This window comes from Amphiura filiformis, chromosome 20 (genome assembly GCF_039555335.1).
Source record: "Amphiura filiformis chromosome 20, Afil_fr2py, whole genome shotgun sequence".
Lineage (NCBI taxonomy): Eukaryota > Metazoa > Echinodermata > Ophiuroidea > Amphilepidida > Amphiuridae > Amphiura > Amphiura filiformis.
In genome coordinates, this window is record NC_092647.1 from 53,865,295 (window position 1) to 53,886,687 (window position 21,393).

At 35.7% G+C, this 21,393-nt stretch overlaps 1 protein-coding gene across 1 annotated transcript in view; it reads right to left on the reverse strand.

Moving 5' to 3' along the window:
* Positions 1-4,169: 4,169 nt before the first annotated feature.
* The window catches only part of LOC140142010 (uncharacterized), a 52,029-nt gene continuing 34,805 nt past the window's right edge, over positions 4,170-21,393 (reverse strand). The window contains 15 exon segments of the mRNA XM_072163912.1: positions 4,170-4,930; positions 6,395-6,472; positions 7,227-7,394; positions 8,542-8,799; positions 10,159-10,321; positions 11,328-11,572; positions 12,161-12,266; positions 14,254-14,408; positions 14,816-14,986; positions 16,771-16,929; positions 18,119-18,303; positions 18,462-18,540; positions 19,594-19,774; positions 20,021-20,265; positions 20,911-21,019. Coding sequence (XP_072020013.1) covers positions 4,755-4,930; positions 6,395-6,472; positions 7,227-7,394; positions 8,542-8,799; positions 10,159-10,321; positions 11,328-11,572; positions 12,161-12,266; positions 14,254-14,408; positions 14,816-14,986; positions 16,771-16,929; positions 18,119-18,303; positions 18,462-18,540; positions 19,594-19,774; positions 20,021-20,265; positions 20,911-21,019 — 2,478 coding nt within the window. The 3' untranslated portion in view covers positions 4,170-4,754.

Genomic DNA, 21,393 nt, shown 5'->3' on the forward strand with positions numbered 1-21,393 from the left:
TAGCCTGTAGGCGCAAGATTTTGAATGCTTCGACTAGTACCAAGTCTTAGATTTTGTGACTATACAATTATAAGAAAACGTGCAAAACTGCATGTTTCTCGCTCATTTTCCCTCAAATCATATCACAAAAATATTAAAATGTGTCTTTTATTGCTATTTAGAATTAACCATTAGGATTTAGCTATGGTTCATTTGGCCAGTGGCGACGCCAGGAATGTTTTCGGGGGGGGGGCATTGAGGGGCAAAGTGAATTTCAGGGAGGGGGCAAAATCAACCAATTTTGCGCAAAAATGCCGTAAAAAGTGGAAATTTTCGTAATAATATTAATTTTATTCCAAAAACACATTACTCTATTTTTCGGGAATAGGGAGTCGTTTTATTTGATCATTCTCCTCAATACTTCCCAGCTTGAAAATTAGTACAAAAGACGCTGAGTTGGCAACGTGGGAAATGGAAGTGCTACGACTTTTCTCTGTAGGTCTACCCTATTGGGGAACACAAAAGGGTTAAGGATTTTCCTCCAAGAATCTAAAAGTGGACCACCAATTTCCCCAAGAAAATTTGACCCGTTTTTATACCCGATGCCGGAGGTTTACCAAAAATACTCAAAAAGGAATTAAAATTTGGGCCCCATGATTTGGGCTAGGTGAAATGTGGGTGTTGTTTTTTATTTAAAAAAAAAAAGACCCATTTTATACCAAAATTGACCTAGTAAAAAAGGGCTATTAGGCACCCTTCAATATGTACGCTAGGGTAGTGGGAGATTTAAGAGGGAATCCGACATTTTTTGGAGTCTTGAGGGGAAATCTGAGTTTTTTACTTGAACCGTAAAACGGGGTGACTTTGAAAAAACAACCACACTATTTAGCTATTTTCTTGTCTTTCTTTAAGGGATCGGGTATCAACGTTTGCACGGTATATTTTGTGGGACCTGAGTGCACATCAGCCATCGAATTTCATTCTGAATACGAGGAATGCCCTTCTAATATCAGGTAATTTTGATTATTTGAAATTGGCGTTATAAAACACATTTTATGGCAAATGAGCAAAAATTGATATTTTTGATATTTAACAATCCTCAAAGTAAACTTTATAAATCTAATGACATGTGCTTAAAGTGTATGTAGCCTACCTGGGATGAAAAGCCAACGATCAATTGAAACTTTTGACCTTTTGTATTGAAGATATGGACTTAAGGTCAAAATTTTCAATTGATAAACAGTTTTTCATCACAGTTACATACACTTTAAGTACACATCATTAGATTTATAAAGTTTACTTCGTGTACTGTTATAAATCAAAAAATTTAAAAACATCAAATTGTAATAATTTGTCATAAAATTTGTATTTGTTTATATCGCGAATTAAAAAAAAATCCAAATTATTTGATATCAGAAGGACATCCTTTGTATTCAGAATGCAATTCGATGACTGAAGTGCTCTCAAGTCGCACAAAAAATACAAAATACTGTCCAAATGCTCATACCAGAGCCCTTAATGACGAAATCTTTTTTTGTGTGTGATTATGAAGGTGATTTTATTCGCCATAGAAGTGATTGCAGAAATAACTACTAAATAGGTTAAAACAATTTTTGAATATATCACCCTGCACTACAAAAGCAGGTTGCACTCATCACTTGTCTGCAATCATATTATTGAACACAATACCGCTATTTTCAAACATACTAATCTTACAGGTGCAAGTGATCCATCATCATGATATGCATATTCTACAGAATTACGATCCAGGTCTTTATCCCTGTTCTGACATGGTTCAATGTAGAGGTACTGCATGAACATACTAGTGCAGTGCAATATATCAAAAAATTATGGCAGTTAATCATTACTTCTACAATGAATAATCAATGTTACAGGTTAGAGACCATTCTGTACTGTATATGCCAATTCTTTCGCGTACAGATATTTTCGCAGTTTCAAGTATCAATGACAATTTTGCGAGGTGTTAAATTCGCTGTTGTTGGCAACTTATATAATAAAATACATAAATTTCTTCATTGCAACATATTCGTGGGTTATTATTTTTGCAGGCACATATTAATCCGCGAAATTGGTGAAAATAAAACCACTGCGAAAATGTCAGCAAATACAGTATTATTGTGTTGCCTGTTGCTTGTTACAGCCTTAAACTGTTGCCAAATTGATCATAATTTTCGTTTGTGGTAATACATTCGCCGCCACTGCTGTTTTTAAATAAAAAAATTTTATTTGTATTCAGTAAGATCAAACTCAATGATTAGTATTGGGTTGTTTCATTTGGCAAAACAGACTAACAGAATCACACAACGTCAGAATATAATTTCATTGTCATCAGTTTATTCATAAACCTATTGTCTCAATATGTACACATGTAAATATGTACTAAGAGTACATAATTAGAGATTCTACATTGAATTAAAAATAAAAATATCTATTAATATTGCATATTTTCAAATATTTCAGTTTAACTGTCAGTAAAAAATACTTTCAGTGAGGAAAATGGAAGATTCTTTATTTTCAAACACGATCTTACTTTGTGATTTTTTTGTATCTTTACAGTTACAAGGTACTATAGTGAACATGAACCCTCACATGAATATGTATGACATAAACACAGGCAGGATCTGCATACTGCAATATCCTAAAAATAAAAATGTGCACATGCTATAGCTGGAAGATCTTGGGACTACTTTTTTGTAAGCTTACAAAGTATACTAACAAGTTGGAAGGTATGGAAGAATAAAATTGTTACCCCTACTTGTTTACACAAAATATGGGTAAATGCCTATGGTCTGGTGACGTATTCCAATCAGCCTTCAGCTTCGAGGACCGCCACCAGACCATCGATATTTTCCTGTATTTTTTTAACAAAAAGGTAACTATACGTATTCCCCACACATTGTTAGCGACACATCTCAAGAGGTTCATACCTTAACTGCATGTAGAGATACATCAACAAAATTCGGAATTCTTTAAAAAAAATTAACACAATTCTAAATTCTAAAAAAAAGTATGCCAGGTAAAAACAATATCTATTTGATATTACTTATTATAAGGAAGAGGTTCTCAATTTTTTAGATCTTCTCTTTGACCACTTCATATTTGAGCACAAACAAATTCAAGAAGTATAACTATGCATGATATTCCAAACTTGAAATGAATGGCTTTTCTGTGCTGTATCAATAAGTTGAGAATCTCTTCCTGATGACTAAGCACTTCTTGTTTTAAATCTAATCTACAAAAAAGTACTAACTATTTCAGCTCTCAGTCTGTCTAATACGACTTAACCCTACTTGTTATGATAAAATATCACTCAATAGGGTTAAGGGTTTATAACAAATACAAAATGAAAGGTGGAAAATGAAAGTTATCTACAAGCTAGAATGGTGCACTACAAGTTGACAATTTCAAGGGATAATGCCCGCTTATGGTTCATAGGTCAAAGGTTTAATCATTGCAGAGTTTGAAGCATCTAGCTAAGTACTATAAACTATTAATGTATGCTAAATCTATTATAGATATTACACTTGGTATATTTCAAACATATTTTGATAAAACTGATTTCAATCAATATTACAAATAGGTACAAAACATAGAACGTTATTTCATTTAGGAATGTTCAAGTATTCTTTCAATTTCTCAATGTCATGTAAAAATATAATATTAATTTTTAGAACATTATAATATTTATTTTACAAATTATGGGTGTCTATATACAAGGTGGATATGGAAGCTTGATTTGATACAGACATTATTGCATTATTGTCCTTTATTATATCTGCATTAACTTGTACATGAACTATTCTCTACGTTGGTACAGTGGCAGAAGCAACCCACTTGGCACTGAGCTGTATATAATACAAAGATTTTCTATCCTAATTCGTGAAATGTACATTGTAACTGTTTTACAAACATGAAACACTTTTACTGGTATTAACGTTATAAATTATAAGTTAAACAAGTACTGGCAGGATCATCGGATTTAATCTGAATCATCGTCATCGCCTCTGTATGCTTGGTTAGGATGAGCACCGCCGCCAAGTTCCTGGTCTGGCTTCTTGCTGTCTTTAGTGCATGCATATATGAGGAAGATAATGACAAGTAGTCCAGCGGCTGCTCGACTGCAATACCTACGATTTCTCGGTTGATAAGCCTACGTATACAATTGAGGTAATGTTATGACATAGCATTTATATTTGTATACTAGTATATTAATAATATTACCAAATCTGACTTTGCTTAATCTGACTGATGCTTAACTTCATACCACCAAAAATATTGTCATATTTGAAAACAAAAGCTACAGTGGAACAAACTTCAATTTACTTTATTTTAATTTTATGAGTGTTTTTATTTGTTTGTTTGTATTTCTGAAAGAAACAGCTTGTTTTTTTTCTTCTACACTGTAATTTGAAGAATAACGTGCTTCTTGGGTCAAGGCAACTTCCAAAAGTGAACCAATGCCTCAAGATTTTTGGTTATTTCAGTTCATTTCATTTTTTGTTAAGCTTCACTCCGCTTTGTTCTTCAGTCCAGATTGTGGCAGTTGTGATTTTCAACTTTTTGTGACCAAATAAAACCGAATAAAATATCAAATAATCTAAGTAAAGAATATATTACAAGTCACTGCATGCAATGTAAGGACACATTGTGAACACAAACAATAACACTTGGAACATATAATAGTAATATATGTATTCCCTCATGCATGAGTGAGATATATGGCACATGTCTACAGAATCATTTCAATTGTATCATCAAAGTTGGTCATCCTCATCTGAAGAATCATGGCCCCGGTTGTGCTGCCCACCGCCTAATTCATCATCCTGTCGTTTTCTATCTTCCTTGCTGCAGAAGTACACAAGGCCTATAAAGAGGAGCAAGCCTGCTGCAGCACCCACTGCTATACCAGCAATTGCACCAGTGGACAGACCTAGGCCAAACAAAATAATAAAAGAGGTTCTCAGATATATGTGGGCAGAGTTTCTACTAATTATGATGATTGTGAATGCTGCTATACTTTAATATACTATTCTATGATGACAATTATGTTCATGTTGTTGCCTGTTGATTTTTTCTTCTCAAAATGTTTCTTTTTTTTCAGCAATAATTAGTGAATTTCCACATTTTTTCTACTTGACTGAGAACCATCCAATTTTGTTTGGCCACATCTGTATACAAAGGTGCAATTTGGTAAGGCTCATGCTCCAATGATGCACATGGGCAGAGACTGAGGGAATCTGAATACTTCCCAATAATTTCCTCCTCATACACTTACAAGACACACCCACTACACACACACATAATTTTGTATTCTTACCTATCCACTGTGAATTTTTGCCATCTGACAAAGGACCAATTTTAAAGGCAATTTTGTGTAATTTGATACCCATTATATTTAGTCATAAAACAAGGACTATCCACAATTCTTGTGTCTTGTCTCAAGTTGAGGGTAACATCATGTTTGTTTTCGCAAGTGGCAGATCAAGATCAGTGTGTTTACGCAGTTGCATCACCAGCATAAAGACAAATTGCTCTTCTATGCTTCTGTATACTCCCCACGGGATTAGGTTAGTGTGCAATTCAAATCTGCCACTGTGAAATCCAACATGGCATTACTCTCAACTTGAGACCAGACATACTATAGCAAAGTTTTATTGTGTATCCTTGCTGGGACACTTATCCACTTACAAGCACACACACACATTGGTATATTACTATGCTTTCAACAACCTTTAATGCTATGCATTCTTTTTCCCTCTGGCTCTAGGCTCAAGCACCTGAATCTGGTCCCTGTACACTCTTGTGTACTTTTTCTTTGGGTACCATTTTTTTTCATAAAAAAGATGGTTCTTAGTGTACCCTACATCACAAAATGAATAAAAAACAGGCAAAACAAATGGAAATGTGTAGACAAGGATGGACATGAAGAGCAGTTCAGATGCTATGTGTGATATAATGACTTGTGTAAGTCTCCTGTGAGACACTTTACAGCATTTCATTTTTTTATTTGAGAAATCCAGAAAAATAATGTTTTCAAATTTGACACGCTTTTTACCACATATTTTGTTTTGCAATATGAAATCAAAAAAATCCTATAAATTTCCTTAAGCTTATTAACCTTCTCTGCATTGATTTATTAATAAATAGTTGTGACTCTATAACTGTAATAAAAAACAAAAAAACAAAAAACACATTTTGCATTTTTAGGCCATCTACCAGAAACGAACTTGATTTTAGCCTTAAAAGCCTGTAATGATGTATGATTCGAATATGATATTCTTCTCTGTCCCACTCTAGTGCCTATAATATGAAGCTGAACATTTACACTCATACAAATGACAACCAATACGCGCATCTTTATTGTATTCATCTGCCACTTTGACCTTGGACCTACCTGTTTGTGGTGGGGCTGTTGGTGGAGTACCTGGTGGTTCTGTTGGCACTGGTGGTTCTGTTGGTGGTATCGTATCCACTATAAAGTATGACAGAAAATGTGGAAAACAATATCAGTGTTAAGCCCTTAAGTTAATTTAAACAATTGTTTATTTTTTTCAAACATGACTTTTTGTGTGGAATATTTGTAATATTTACACATATTCCAACTTTCTTCTACCTAAGCAGCATTGATGATTGATCTGAACACAAATTCAGTTGTTGTGTCTTAGCCTATCGGGAATCCTTCAATTAAGTTTGGTTACATCACAGAACCTAATTGTAGAATTTCTTCTCACCGCCATACACTGCTTAGCATGTGCAGATATAGGTATTCTATGTGCGATGTCCGTGATTCAAAAGTCACATAAAGCTGTTGGTCCCGTGTACAAGAAGAGTCAAACCCTGGATGTGTGCACATTAAGTGTCAGAGCTGTTCGAAAGAGAAGGGGGTACCATCCCGGTTTTGATATCTGCAATCAATCCTAGGTTCCAGGATCGTGCATAGGTAAACTGTGCAAGTTAAGTCCGTGCGACAATACTCAAATTGAGGTATTGAGAAGAAGAAGAAGGAATATTCTGTTGAAGATTCCAGTTGAAAAATATCCATCCATACACCCACTATGGAAGACATGGCCTTAACCTCCCACACAGGAAGTGTAAATTTCAAATGGAGTCAATAATTCAGGTGAACCCCATTTAAAATTCACACTCCCTGTGTGGGTGATTAACTTCATGTCTTTCATAGGGGGTGTATGGATTTCATCTGGAATATCTCATTCCTATATACTTACTCAATGGCAGTTTACAGATATAATAGGCAAAGTCTGTGCAGTCTTCGTCACCCCATGTGCCAGTTTCCGAGTTAAACTCAACACAGTTTTCAGCTGGTGCACCATTGGGCTCATTAGTATTCCAATTGACGTAATTCACTGTGCTCTGGTCTGTCCATTCAAATTGTTCTGCAAAACGAGAAAGATGTTCATCGAAATCAACTACATAAACTGGTATTACAAAAGATGAGAGTAATGTTCAGGGCCATGTGACCAAAACTAGGGCCCGGGAACTAGGGTTAATCTGAATGCATCAAGTTTCTTACATCTGTTAAACACCCAGGGTTTGTTGGTATATGTTTCATTGATTAATGTCAATGGCAAAAATGTCAGATACCTAGCTTTGGAACAGAGGTCAAATAAAAAGGTTGGCAATGTTAGTGACATTGCGTGGAATAAAGATTTTGGCATGAATAATTCTGCTCTAAAATTCTCTGAAGTGTGAAGTTTGGAATTTGCAAGCTCATCCTTCTATATGTAAATCAGTGAACATATAATACCATTCAAGTAAAAAACATATAAAAAAGGGTTTTTTTCCCCTGGAGAATGGCCCAGTAGATATTTTCTTTACATATTAAAAAAATATCCTAATAACAATGTTAAAAATAGGCGGGCACTCTGGCAACGCAGCTTGTCTGTTGAAGGTGTTGATGTAAAGATGAACCATGTTTACCCTGTAAACAATGCCAAATGGGCAGACTGCTGAAGGACCTTGGTATAAACTAAACCTCTAGCTGTGAGTGATACAAACATCTGAATGTAAACATCTCAAAAAAAAGTAATTAGCTCCTTTAAATAATAGTCATTATTCAAAAGCGAGCTATTGTATTACAAATTTGTAAAATGTGTTGGAAGCAGAAAATATTTCTGCACATTTTGACATCTCATTTGTAGCAATTGACTAAATATTGATGTCACAGCGTACATTTAAATCAATGTAACCCAAGATTTTAAAGTTGCAGTAAATTCTACTGATTTGTATTCAGTATAATGGAAGGAAATCTGTGTAATGATATCAAAGTGTTTTTGTATTGTTGTAAATGCAACTTTCAAATCTGGACCTCACTACATTAAATTGACCAGTGTTTTATTGTTTTCTGGGCTATCTTGTCAAAATAGGCAGAAATAAATTCTGCTTCCAACGCATTTAACAGATTTGTAATACAATTGCCCGTTTTTGAATAATGGCCATTATTTAAAGGGGGTAATTACATTTTTTAAGATATTTATATCCTAGCCTCATGCAAGAAATTTGCAAAATGAAGTATATACTTACGGTTATCGTCACGATCCATTCCCAGCCATACGTTAGCTCTTGCCCACACAGAGGAAGCTCGTTCCTGTAAGAAATTATTTTCGCCCTGGCTGTGTACGCTGACAAGATTTGAGCCACGGTTAGTGTTACATGCGTATTGTGCATCGTCCCATGTGCCTAATTCAATGGTTTCCTCGATGTAGTAACAAGCAGTTCCCCATTTAGTCCACCCACTTGGGCAGTTTCCAGTTGGTGGTGTTTCTTCAGTAGGTATAGAATCTGCAGGTGTAAAGCAGGATGTAAATGATTGTGTTCAAACATAACATGATCGTTTCCTGTACATAAAGGCATATTTTTTATTGTTTATGTATCAGAATTTGTGGTAAAATATGCCTCAAATCCAAGATATTTATTGTCATATCAGTTGCAAATGTTAAATTGATTATTGCCTTAAGGGCTGGGGTATGAACGTTTGGACAGTATTTATTGTGCGACATTAGAGCGCATCAGACATATCGAATTGCATTCTGAATACGAAGAATGTCATTCTGATATCAAATAATTTTGATTTTTGAAATTCGCAATTTAATACACATTTTATGGCAAATCATTAAAATTGATATTTTTGATATTTAACAGTACTTGAAGTAAACTTTACAAATCTGATGATTTATACTTAAAGTGTATGTAGGTGGGATGAAAAGTCGACGATCAATTGAAAATTTTGACCTTTCGTATTGAAGATATGGATTTTTTTTCCCAAAACACAAAAAAAAATTAGGTCTTTTGGGGAAAAAATCCATATCTTCAATATGAAAGGTCAAAATTTTCAATTGACCGTCGGCTTTTCCTCCCTGCTACATACACTTTAAGAATATGTCATTAGATTTATATAATTTACTTGAGGACTGTTATATATCAAAATTTGAAAAATATCAAATTTTTATAATTTGTCATAAAATTTGTATTATATTGTGATTTTCAAAAATGAAAATTATTTGATATCAGAAAGACATGCTTCAGTATTCAGAATGCAATTCGATAGGTCTGAGGTGCTCTCATGTCCCACAAAAAATACTGTCGAAATTTTAGATCCCTTAATTGTTTATACCATTATAAAAAGTACCGCCCATGTTTTGAAATACAACAGATAAAAGTCCTAGTGCAAAAAGGTCCTATCTGTAATAGCTGCCCTATAAACATTTTGACTATTTCTGCATTCTAGATTGTACACATCTGATACAGGGTCTTAGCTAGAAATTGAGGGTTGCCCGTCATTTGAATAAAATTGCCTGTCTTAATTTGACCTTTAAAACATTTACCAGACATCTATTATAGCCCATTGGGGGTTCCAAGAGTTCAAATATGTGCTGATATGGCCTTGTTCTACAAACCTGGTCTACTAAAAAGGTCAATTACCTTCTTAAAACATACATTTTATAATATAGCATCTGTCAAAGGCATTAATTTTGCCCGTCCCAGGAGCAAACTGGCTGTCTAAAATGACGGCCAGACGGGTGGTTAGCTAAGACCCTGATCTGATATAACACCTGGCAACTATTTCAGATGGGGCATTATTGCTCGATAAGACTAGAAATAATAAACCTTCATACTGGTGATACTATATAAAATACTCACCAAAATTATATTTGCACATAAATGGCATGGCCATATTACAGTCGTGTGTCTCCCATGATGGAGTCCTAATGAAAGCCAAGCATCCTTCTCCAGATGGCTCATTCATGCCCCAGTTTGTCCATGTTAGTGGCCAGCCACTTTCCCAGCTGTATGCATTGCTCCCCTAGTATAATAATACACAATCAAATCACATTATGTTCAGTGGGATAGCCAGCGACATATGCTTCAAGTTTTAGCCATTTACCTTAAAAATTTCACGTACTTCTTAATATTATGGTATTACATTGATCTTATAGGAATCGAATCCAGGAAGCCAATAATCGCATCTATATTTCCATAGGGCTTGTGGAAGGGCCAATAGTATTTGAGCATTTTCCACCTCCCTAGAAAAATCATGCACATGGGGCGGAAATGACACCCCTTATTCAAGCCTTGGAATCTCATTTATAAAACCCATATAATTCCTCTTGAGTGTCATCTTTCTTTGTATCAATAATTGAGTGCAAACACTGCTATATATATGCTATGCTCCTCTCTGACACTCCTTAAAGATATAATATATTTTAAACTAAATTTTGTCATTTTTTTACAGTGTTATTTCTCCATAAGATGTTGTTCCAATTTCAGCTCATTAGACATTCAATGCAGAATTTTACATAATTCAATTTTCAGCCAATGCTTGGTCCCATAAATAAGTGACCAGAGGGTGGACTTTATCATACCATTCAGCATTTTAATGCAAAACAATAAAGTTACCAGCTTGCTTGAATTGTTGATACTAAGTCATTTGCGCATATTGTATGTGCACTTCCTAGTATTGGTTCATAGTAGGTCGGGACCACATATTTTCTTCATTGGGCAACTCCATTGTGCTAAAAAGGTATGACACAAGGTTCGGCGGGTGGAAATATTAAGATCTTTTCAATTATTCTATTGCTGTTTCATGCAGTAATTTGTGATCATAATGTATAAAAATATTATTTTCAAAATATTAAGAATAATTTTATGGTATGATAAATTTGTTATTGGGTTCAGCATCTACATGTTGTGGGAATCCGGCTGAACCCAGTATGACACTGAGTGCATGGTAGTTGCCATAACATGTCTTCGCTTCACCCAATTACTAATAATACTAGTTAATATAAGATAACAACAATAAGTGTGCTTACAGATTCTTGGTTCATGCCTAGCCACAAGCCTTCAACTTCATTATTATACATTACTGTCTGCACAAAGGCTTGTTCATATTTATCAGCAAAGAAGGCCAGTTCGGTGGCATCATCTACACAGTACTGTCTAGCCTGAGTGTATGTCATTGGTGTGGTCACAATCTTGAAGCAGTTGGAAATGTATGATTGGTAGTCATCTCTGAGGCAACGAGACACAATAGGTGGGTTGGCTGGCAGGGTGGGATCTGTCATAGAAACAAAAGAACAGGTAGGCAGGTAGGTATGGAGGGAGGGTAAGAGAAACAGAGGGAGGAAGGGAGAGGGGGAGGGTTGAGATGGGATAGGAGAAACAGATTGAGGGATAAGAGGAAGGGAGGATAAGAGAGAGAGGAAGGGTATAAAAAATTACAATAGATTGTTAAAATTATACATTTAAATAGTCTTACAAAATTAGGCTTGCTCATTGAATAAACAGACAGACAACTAGAATGGAATTTATTTTATCAAAGAGTTCTGATGGAACCATCAATCCAAAAAAGTGAAAATTATATAATGCGGTCAAAAGTATGAAATGCTTGAAAACATTGACCTTAGAAGTGCACCCAAGTCAAACTAGGCTAACCCACCTCACCCCCCCCCCTTGTTTTTCCTGTGACTAAAATACCCTATCCTAAAAATAAAATAAAAAATGCACTATAAAATGCAAATTTTAACAGCTACGAGCACAGCCTTTGCCAAGGTCCTTACAACGGTAATATTTATCTAAGCACTAGGAGCTGTTATGAACAGGTGGAGTGAGCTATGAACTTGTAATATTATAGAGTTGCATTTACCTAGATCAGCTTCACAGAGGTAAGGGATAGGTTCAGTACAAACAACATCATTCCAAGTTCCTGGGAAATCTGGATCATTCAGCATCTTCACACAGTTATCATTGCCCTGATGATAGAAAGAAGATAAAGATTTGGGCAATTTTAATTGCACTACAGCAAAAAGGTGTCTGAGTAAGTTACACTAAATTTACCCTTTGCTTACCAAAACCCTTATCTGATCCATATTTAAGATGAAAAATAGTTGCAGTCTGCAATACAAGTGTTGTGATATCTCTATTCACAGTATAGGCCTGTGATAGAGACTAGTTATTTACATTCACGTCTGTTTCTGCCTTCCATAATCAAATTGTGTATTTTCCTTAATGCATAATTACTTGAGGACCAGGTAAACAAAAGATGCATATTGATAAACAGAAACCATTCCTTAAAACAAGGCTGCTTAAGTTTTTCATATAATGTTTTTAGAAGCACGGTGGCCGAGAGGAACAGGCTTCGACTCATAATCGGAAGGTTGCGGGTTTGAGCCCCAGACACCATCGTGTTATGCCCTTGAGAAAAGCACTTTTTCTCAATTACTCCTCTCCACCCAGGCGTGTAAATGGGTACCGGCATTCTTAAATGCTGGGAAGGTAACAGACTCGCTGTGGAGGAAGTGTGGCAACCCCCCTCCCCTCACAGCAACATTCCATGATTGAGTCTAGCCTAATCGCTAGAGATGGGCACTCCGTCCTGTAAAAAATGCAGGTTACCTTATATTATGTTCAAAGAATGAATCCAATATTTTGTGCATTCACACAAACCTTAGGCTCATGCCAGGGTACATATGACAGTCAACAGGTTTGTTGTGTATACACTGTTTCAGCATGCTGAAGTTGGGTATACCGAGTTAGGTATAAATTTACCTCTAACCATGTTGCCTAAGTCTATTTATCAAACATTTTAATGGCAGAGAAGCTGCCTAGTAAGCAGGAGGTCAGGGTTTAAATCCTTGTCAGTTGCATATATGCAAGATATTTTTCGCTTACATACTGCACTTAGGCATTCGTAGATTTAATGTTAAAGGGGATTTGACCAGATCGACAGCCTCATCTCCCACTTTATCCTATCAAAATGGAGAATGTGGCATTAAGGGATCTAAAATGAGCGTTTATTTGCGTTTCGACAGTATTTTTTGTGGGACATGAGAGCACCTCAGACCTATCGAATTGCATTCTGAATCTGAAGCATGTCTTTCTGATATCAAATAATTTTCATTTTTGAAAATCACAATATAATACAAATTTTATGACAAATTATAAAATTTGATATTTTTCAAATTTTGATATATAACAGTCCTCGAAGTAAATTATATAAATCTAATGATATATTCTTAAAGTGTATGTAGCAGGAGGAAAAGTCGACGGTCAATTGAAAATTTTGACCTTTCATATTGAAGATATGGATTTTTTCCCAAAAGACCTAATTTTTTTGGTGTTTTGGGAAAAAAATCCATATCTTCAATACTGAAAAGGTCAAAATTTTCAATTGATCGTCGGCTTTTCATCCCACCTACATACATTTTAAGTATCAATCATCAGATTTATAAAGTTTACTTCAAGTACTGTTAAATATCAAAAATATCAATTTTAATGATTTGCCATAAAATGTGTATTAAATTGCGTAATTTCAAAAATAAAATTATTTGATATCAGAATAACATTCTTCGTATTCAGAATGCAATTCGATATGTCTGATGTGCTCTAATGTCCCAAAATAAATACTGTCCAAACGTTCATACCCCAGCCCTTAAAGCAGCTCATATTTTTTTCATAATCCTGGTGAAACTTTAGGCCTGAAATATGTTCGATTTAGATGTTATGAATAAGAAAGTGATAACCTCATTGGCCATGATGGGACACAACTATACTGTTCTATGGGCTATGCTGAAACATGTTTTTGATTTTAATATCAAAACCGCTAGTGCAATTTAACTCAAAACTTGAGAATCAGATTATCTTGGTACAGGCCTCAAAGTGAAGTCCAAAAACATCCAACCATGCTATTTTTAAGATCAAAAAAGACAAATTGTGGAAGCCAGCAGTTGAATTTCTTACCAAGTCTCCATCAGGCTGTCCTGGAGTCCAGTTAATGTAGTCAAGTGCACCACCACCTTCCCATCTGAATTCACGAGGATTACCTGTCTGACCAACCGTACTCAATCCAATCCAGACATCGTCCTCAAGACCCTTAAGAATAGCTGTCAGGAAACCTGAAGTAATATTGAGAGAGAATAGGTAGGAAAAGTATTGCATACATCATAAAGTAAATTCATCCCAGGGGGGATTTTGGATTTGGTAGGGAATAAAACAAAACACCTCAAAAATATGCCAAATTTGATGAAAAAGAGACCCAAAAATTTACCAACTTTTACTATTTTGTAACTATGAGAACTACATGCCGACCGGCCAAAATTAATATTGTGTCCAATTTTGAACCAATCAAGGAGGGTATTAATAAGATTATCTGCAAATGCAAGTTTGACCATAAATAGTTTAAAGCCTAGTCATAATTGGCAATTAAAATGAGCATTTCAAGTTATTAACCAATCAGAAATGCTGTTAGATGACCAGTAGTGTCCAGGGAGTTAACCCTGAAGTCTTCATTTCTGTTTATTACCTTGAAGTCCACTGTTGAAGACCTGAGCAAGGTGTCCTCCAGCAGCTGTATTACATTGAGTCTTGGCATCATACCAGGTCAAAGGTTGTGTTCCATCCAAAGCACCTCCTAGTTTGTAGCATTTGTCAAGTAGTTTATACCAACCATCTTCACAACCACCTACAGGGCCCACTGTAAAGGAGATAGAAACAAATATTTCATTAAACATATCATATTTAGTATTTAAATAAATAAATAAAGGTAACCTAATGAGAGTAAATGAGGCACGTGTCGTAAATTTTGTTTATTGAGATTTTAGCATTTTAATATAAAGTACTAAATATGGATAAATGGTTACAAAGTGATGATTGGTCAAAGGAAAGGGAACTTGGAATTTGTGAAACACAAAATACAGAAAAACAAGCCTTCAAAATTGAAGCACATTAAATTAAATTTATAAAAAAATTGCTCTTTTCAATAGAGTTGGGCGACTATCACTTTTTTCCTAGTCGACTAGTCGGCAGCAAATAGTCGCGACTACGACTATAGTCGCGACTATCTGTGGTTAAAATTGGATTGAAAGATTGGTGGCAATTTAGTATTTATAATGCATGATTACAGGACCCGTGATTGCCGGCATCGCATCACAGTTTGCTACACAAACCAGCACTGTTGCGATACAAATTGCTACACTGTATCGCACATTTGCGATGCAAATATTTGACTGTAAAATGCTGTAATATAGGCCTAACTTTTCTGTTCAATTAAATTCACTTGCCACTTTCCAGCAACAGCACAAGAAACTTCATATAATTTCTCAAACCTTCAATATTCCAATAGCGATCTTCGTTCGTTTCCATGTTTTGCTGTGCATGAAAATATGTAAACATGCCGTACGGCAGTGCATATTTTCCATGGTATGCTCATGAACGTGTTGCATCGTGCATGTACGATTAACTTTCACCTCCGACCTACGTCACCTGACCTCATCTAGACTACTGCATTTGTCGCTACAGGGGTGGCATTGCAACATTACGACTGTTTGTCAACTAATTTGTTTATTTTCCTGTTGCTTTCTAAATATTCTGTTACCACAATAAGCATAGCTTTTTGAAATTACGTGAAAAGTACTTCTAATCTAATAATATTTTCCTAAATTTTCCCTTTTGGAAAACACTTCTTGGAAGTTCTCGCTGTTTCTTTCCAAAGTTGAAATAATCTCATACCTTCAGTAGTTGGTACAAACACCCAACCTGGGTCTGTACATGCACGCTATGACGCTGCTACACCTGTTTATCGCTGCATAAATTATAATCATAATGAGATGTTCGACAGTTCTAAGTAATTTGAGTTTTTTGACGGCTTTTATGTTGTGGGAAAGTAGTTCGACAACAAGTCAATAACACCAATTTAATGATGATTTATGGACATTATGATTACTTGTTGGTTAATGTTACTATTGGTAAGACAATGACTAACATTTTTTCACATTTTTCGCAGTTTCTATGTTAGTATTTGGTTGGTTTTGGTGCGAATAACTGGCACTTTTAAAGTAATTTTTTAACACAAAAATATACTTGCATTAGTCGACTTTTGGTTTTCAATAGTCGTAGTCGCAACTATCAGTAATAGTCGCGACTAACGACTATTGGCGACTTAGTCGCCCAACTCTACTTTTCAACATGTTAACATGTATTTTATAAAGGAAAAATATATACGGTTCCAAAGAGGAGATATCAAGATACTATTTACAGCATAAATTTATTATTTTTTTTAAACCTTCATGACTATTTTTGGCAGAACAGTAAATTCTCATTTGCTGACATCAGCATCATCCACTGGCGATGAAACACAAATAGAGAAATTACATATATCAAATTAGTTTACACACACAACGTACAACTTATTTCCCTTTAATAATTCCCTCTTCATAGTGTCTGTGGATTTTCATCACAATATAAATGAATGCAACTTACACTGTGGGATTTTGCAGACAAAATTCCTGTTTTGTAGACAATTTTGTTCTCTCCATTCTGAGCTGGATGAAAGCATCTCTCCGCATGATCCTGAAATTGATGGTGCTGAAGCCCAGTTCACATAGTCTACCAAGTCTTGGTTGCTCCACATGTACATATCTGCAAAAAGTATATAGTCATGTATTTATACAACCCACAAGCCAAAGTGCCCATCTCTTTTTCCTTGGATGATAAAAGTGAAGCTTCCACGTAACACCGCATGATGATGAATAAAAATGTCACCCACTCGACTCCAACAAAACCCGGAATGAGTTGCCAGACATGTTTTGAGTTATAGGTTTCTAAAGATGACATTCCCATAAAAACATTCAAATTTTGAAATTCTTAATTTCATGGTATTTGACTGTGGGACAAAGTGGACTTTCAAATCCTTGAAAGTACTTATTAAAAAGAGGTTTATTTAATCAATAATTAACAGTTGAACTGGGATAATCCCTATTCATACTTGTGTAATTGCCCCATTTCTCAGAATAGCAATTAGGCCAATGTATCAAGATATCAGGTATTGAACTGAAGGCCTATAGATAATAACATCACTGCTCTTCTCCATCTGACTCATTAGCTCAGTTGGTATCGCATCGGTCCAGTGATCCGAAGGTCCCAGGTTCAAATCCTGGATGGTCAGTGGCTGTCATTTATGCATGTGGAGACTTGTGTTAAAAACCTTTCTCATATCAAGGTATCACTTACAAAATTATCCATATCTTGAAAAGTATTGATGCTATTTATATAATGTTGATGTAATTTTAAAGCTTATTACCAAGTGCTTATATTTGTATTGAAATCATGAGATGTCAAAAATGTGACTTCTTCCTGGTTTTGTTAGAGTGGGTCACAAATGTGTGAACAGAATTAAATGTTGTTCAACGACGTTTATTACAAATTGAATTACAGACATTTTGTGCGCTAGTACTTTATCATAAAGTACTAGTGCACAAAATGTCTGTAGCAAGATTTTAAAATTCTTTTCAAACAATTTTATTCTTTTTCCTTGGCATTTGGGTCAGACTACTCAGCAGAACTGAGTCAGTTTTACCTTCCAAGCCTTATTGCAGGAGGTACTCCTTTATACGCCTTGGTGCAGAGAGGCAACAAAGGTAAAGAGCTTTGCCTACGTGCACAATATGATGGAAAATGCTACGGCTGATCGTAGCCCGTACATGCTTAATCTATGCTCACATAACATGTTGAGGCAGCCCCACTAGAAGAGTTAATTTAGGGTCAAATGGCTTTCTTTGAGGCAGCCCCACTGGTTATAGAGGAATGTTGGCTCTCATGCATCACTTACCATTATCGAAATCTCTCCTAATACCAAGCCAGACCCATGCGGATGTTCCAAATTCAGCCCTAGCTCTAGATGACACCCAATTAGCTTCTTCATTGTTGTGGATGTATACCAAATGTGATCCATAGTCTGTTTGGCATTCATACTGTGCTTGGTCCCAGGTCTGCATACCATCGCTAGATTTGAAGCTGAAATGGGAGTGGAGGTAAAAATCATTGTCATTGTTGTTATTATCACCATCACACCAGCTGTCTATTTAGTTCTCATTCATTCATTCATTCATTCATCATTTATATAGCAATAAGTGCCCAGGTCCTAGTTCATTTTTGCTGTCCATTCTACTTACTTATAGCAACTTCCCATGTAGGAATCCCAGCCATCAGGGCAGTAACCTTGTTCCACTGGTGGTGTGGGTGGTGTTTGTTCTGCACAAATCAAACAAAGGAAGAAAAACAAAACCAGATTTAAGTAACTGTTTTACCATACCACATTTACTTAAGAGAATAAATGACAGGAACCTTTGTTTTTACTACCCTCTATCTATCATGTGATAGGCAGGTCCAATAACTTGAGTCATGTATGTCGCTGCAGCCGGTATCCACTATGATAAAACAGGGTTGGCACTATTTAGATCAATTGATTTTAATCACAATTTAAATCTTATCAATTTTTATCATTTTTAATCAATTTAAGTTAATTTCTTTGTTAAATTGATTGTTTCACTTTAAATACTTCAATATATTCATCTGCACGGTGCAGAATAAAATAGAGGATATGCAACATTATGATATCACTCATGACAGAGTCATCCTCATTTACATACAATTCTGTCCTCCATAAGGTAAAACGGGACAATTTACATAGTAATAAAATAAAACAGGTGATATGTATGAATGGTTGTGGAATTGATCTAGAGACCTGTCCCCCATCATCTTAAGCTATCTTAGAACTATCTTCCAACATGGCTGCCATTTCAATTGTTATACCATTCCTGTTGGTTTATTGCATAGGGTCTACATGGCTATAAACCAAGAGTGAAGTTAGCCACCTACTGACAGTACCAAGTGGTTCAAGTGTTTCAGGCAGTCAAGTTAGCTCAATCGATAAGGCGTTCGACTATGGTGCGAGAGGTTGAGGGTTCGAACCCTGGCGGTGCCTAGTACGCTCTTGTGGAAAAATTGAGTTAGCTTGAAATTCCACTGGACAAGGAACTTCCTGCTAATTGTCTCGTTGTAACACATACGAAACTCGGGGAGCTGATCCTGGTTGCGATGGTTATTTGTGGAATGTCTAGGGTGTGCGCTCTTGTAGCAGCAAATTCCCTGATTTGTTGTTAAATTGTTTATGGAAAGATGTGGGGCCGTAGTGGTCATCGACAACCTGTAAAGTGTTCTGAGGCTTGTGGATCAACGCCTAGGCGTTGTGCCTGTGCGTAGAGCACTATAAATCACTGCACTTTTTTTTTTTTCAATACTTACTTGATGTATATTTGCAGATAAATGGTCTCTCTGTGTTGCAGTCAAAGTCTTCCCAGGCGCCGTTGTAATCATGATTGAGTCCTACACAACCTCCAGAGGAAGCTGTTCTGCTGGGTTCATTGACAGCCCATTTGGTGTAGGTTAGTGGCCAGTCATCTGTCCATTCATATACTCCAGTAGCCTGTCAAATCAAGTCAAACTTGTAGAATTATTACCGTATTCTACTTATCCCCTATTAAGCGCCCCTTATGGTATTTGTCCAGAATGAGGTTTCAAAATATGCAGCACAACATTCATCATCTATTGATCACTTTATTTTGTAATTAAATGTTAGTGTCTTTAAGAAATTGCTTTTGTAGTAAGTGTACCGAACTTTTATGCACAGTATGTAGTAATATGTCTATCACAAAGTTAATTAACAACCTACCGAATTTGCTTGCAGACCAATCCAAGCTGTATCAGCCTCGTTGTTAAGGGTTGTGACCTCAACAAAAGCCTGTTCATATCGATCCTCCAAAGATGCAAGCATGGCTCCCTCATTTGCGCAATAAGCTTGGGCATTGACAAAGGTCATTGGAGTGGTGACAACTCTCATACATGATTGGAAGTAGGACTGGTAGCCGTCCCTTTGGCACAAGGTTGGGATTGGTGGGTTACCGGGGAGTAATGGGTCTGAAAGATAACATATTTGATATTATGGGTACAGATTTTAACCCATTTTTTTATTTTTATTTACTCAAAATTACTTGTCATAGTAACTTGTCATAAGTTAAAGTGATTTAGACCAATTATTTATCACTCATTACAAATTGCAAACAACTTTTGTGAAATCTATAAACTTACAACAAAATGTTACATACATACATACATACATTTTAAATATTTGTATAGCGCTGCTACATTTAGAACGTAGTGCTCAAAACAAAAAACAAAGCAAAAGAAGAACATGAAGAAAAAATAAATGAGAAATAAATGTTGCCACTTTAGGTGCTTCATGAGGTTTTGTGAAGTCAATTGAAGATATGGCAAAAAGTTATGCTACTTTCAAAGTGTTATACGACTTGCAGTTTTGACACTCTAATATGAAAGAGAGTGATTTCCCAACACAACAGAAAACGCTCTACCTGTCTGATCAATTGCAGCATCACATTCACAACGCTCTAAAACCAGTGTTATCACTAAATTGCTAGAGAGGGGGAGAAAACTGCATGTTTTGTAGGGGTGTGTTGGTTAGTAAAATTATTTATTTTCAGAACGACGTGCACAACATTCTAGCATCCCTGATAGTTTTCACTACAAATATCTTGTGTTGCTTACCAGTCACTGTTTGACATAGATAAGCATTTTCCTGTGAGCAGTAGACATCAATCCAGGAACCAGGGAAGTAATCAACATCATTACCCATCTTCACACATACACCATCACCCTGGAGGAAACAACACAAACAAACAAATTGTTACTCTACAACTATTATCATATTGTGTATAGTCTTTGTTCGATATCATTTGCAGGGGTTAAAATGTGACACGATCTGGTCCATGGGGGCCAAAGGCGGCAAATTTGAAATTGAGATAAAGGCAAAAATATGGAGTAAAAAACAATAAAATACATAAGAAAATATACATCACGAAACTTCATAACTTTAGAACCAAGTATGCTAGACCTTTGGTGTTTCAGTATATGATAGCCTAATGTTTGTATAAGGTAATAGTTATAGTAACTAAATTTTCAAAAATGCCTCCTTTGGCCCCCATGGACCAGATCGTGTCACAAATTGTCATTTGATAGGGTTGAACATTT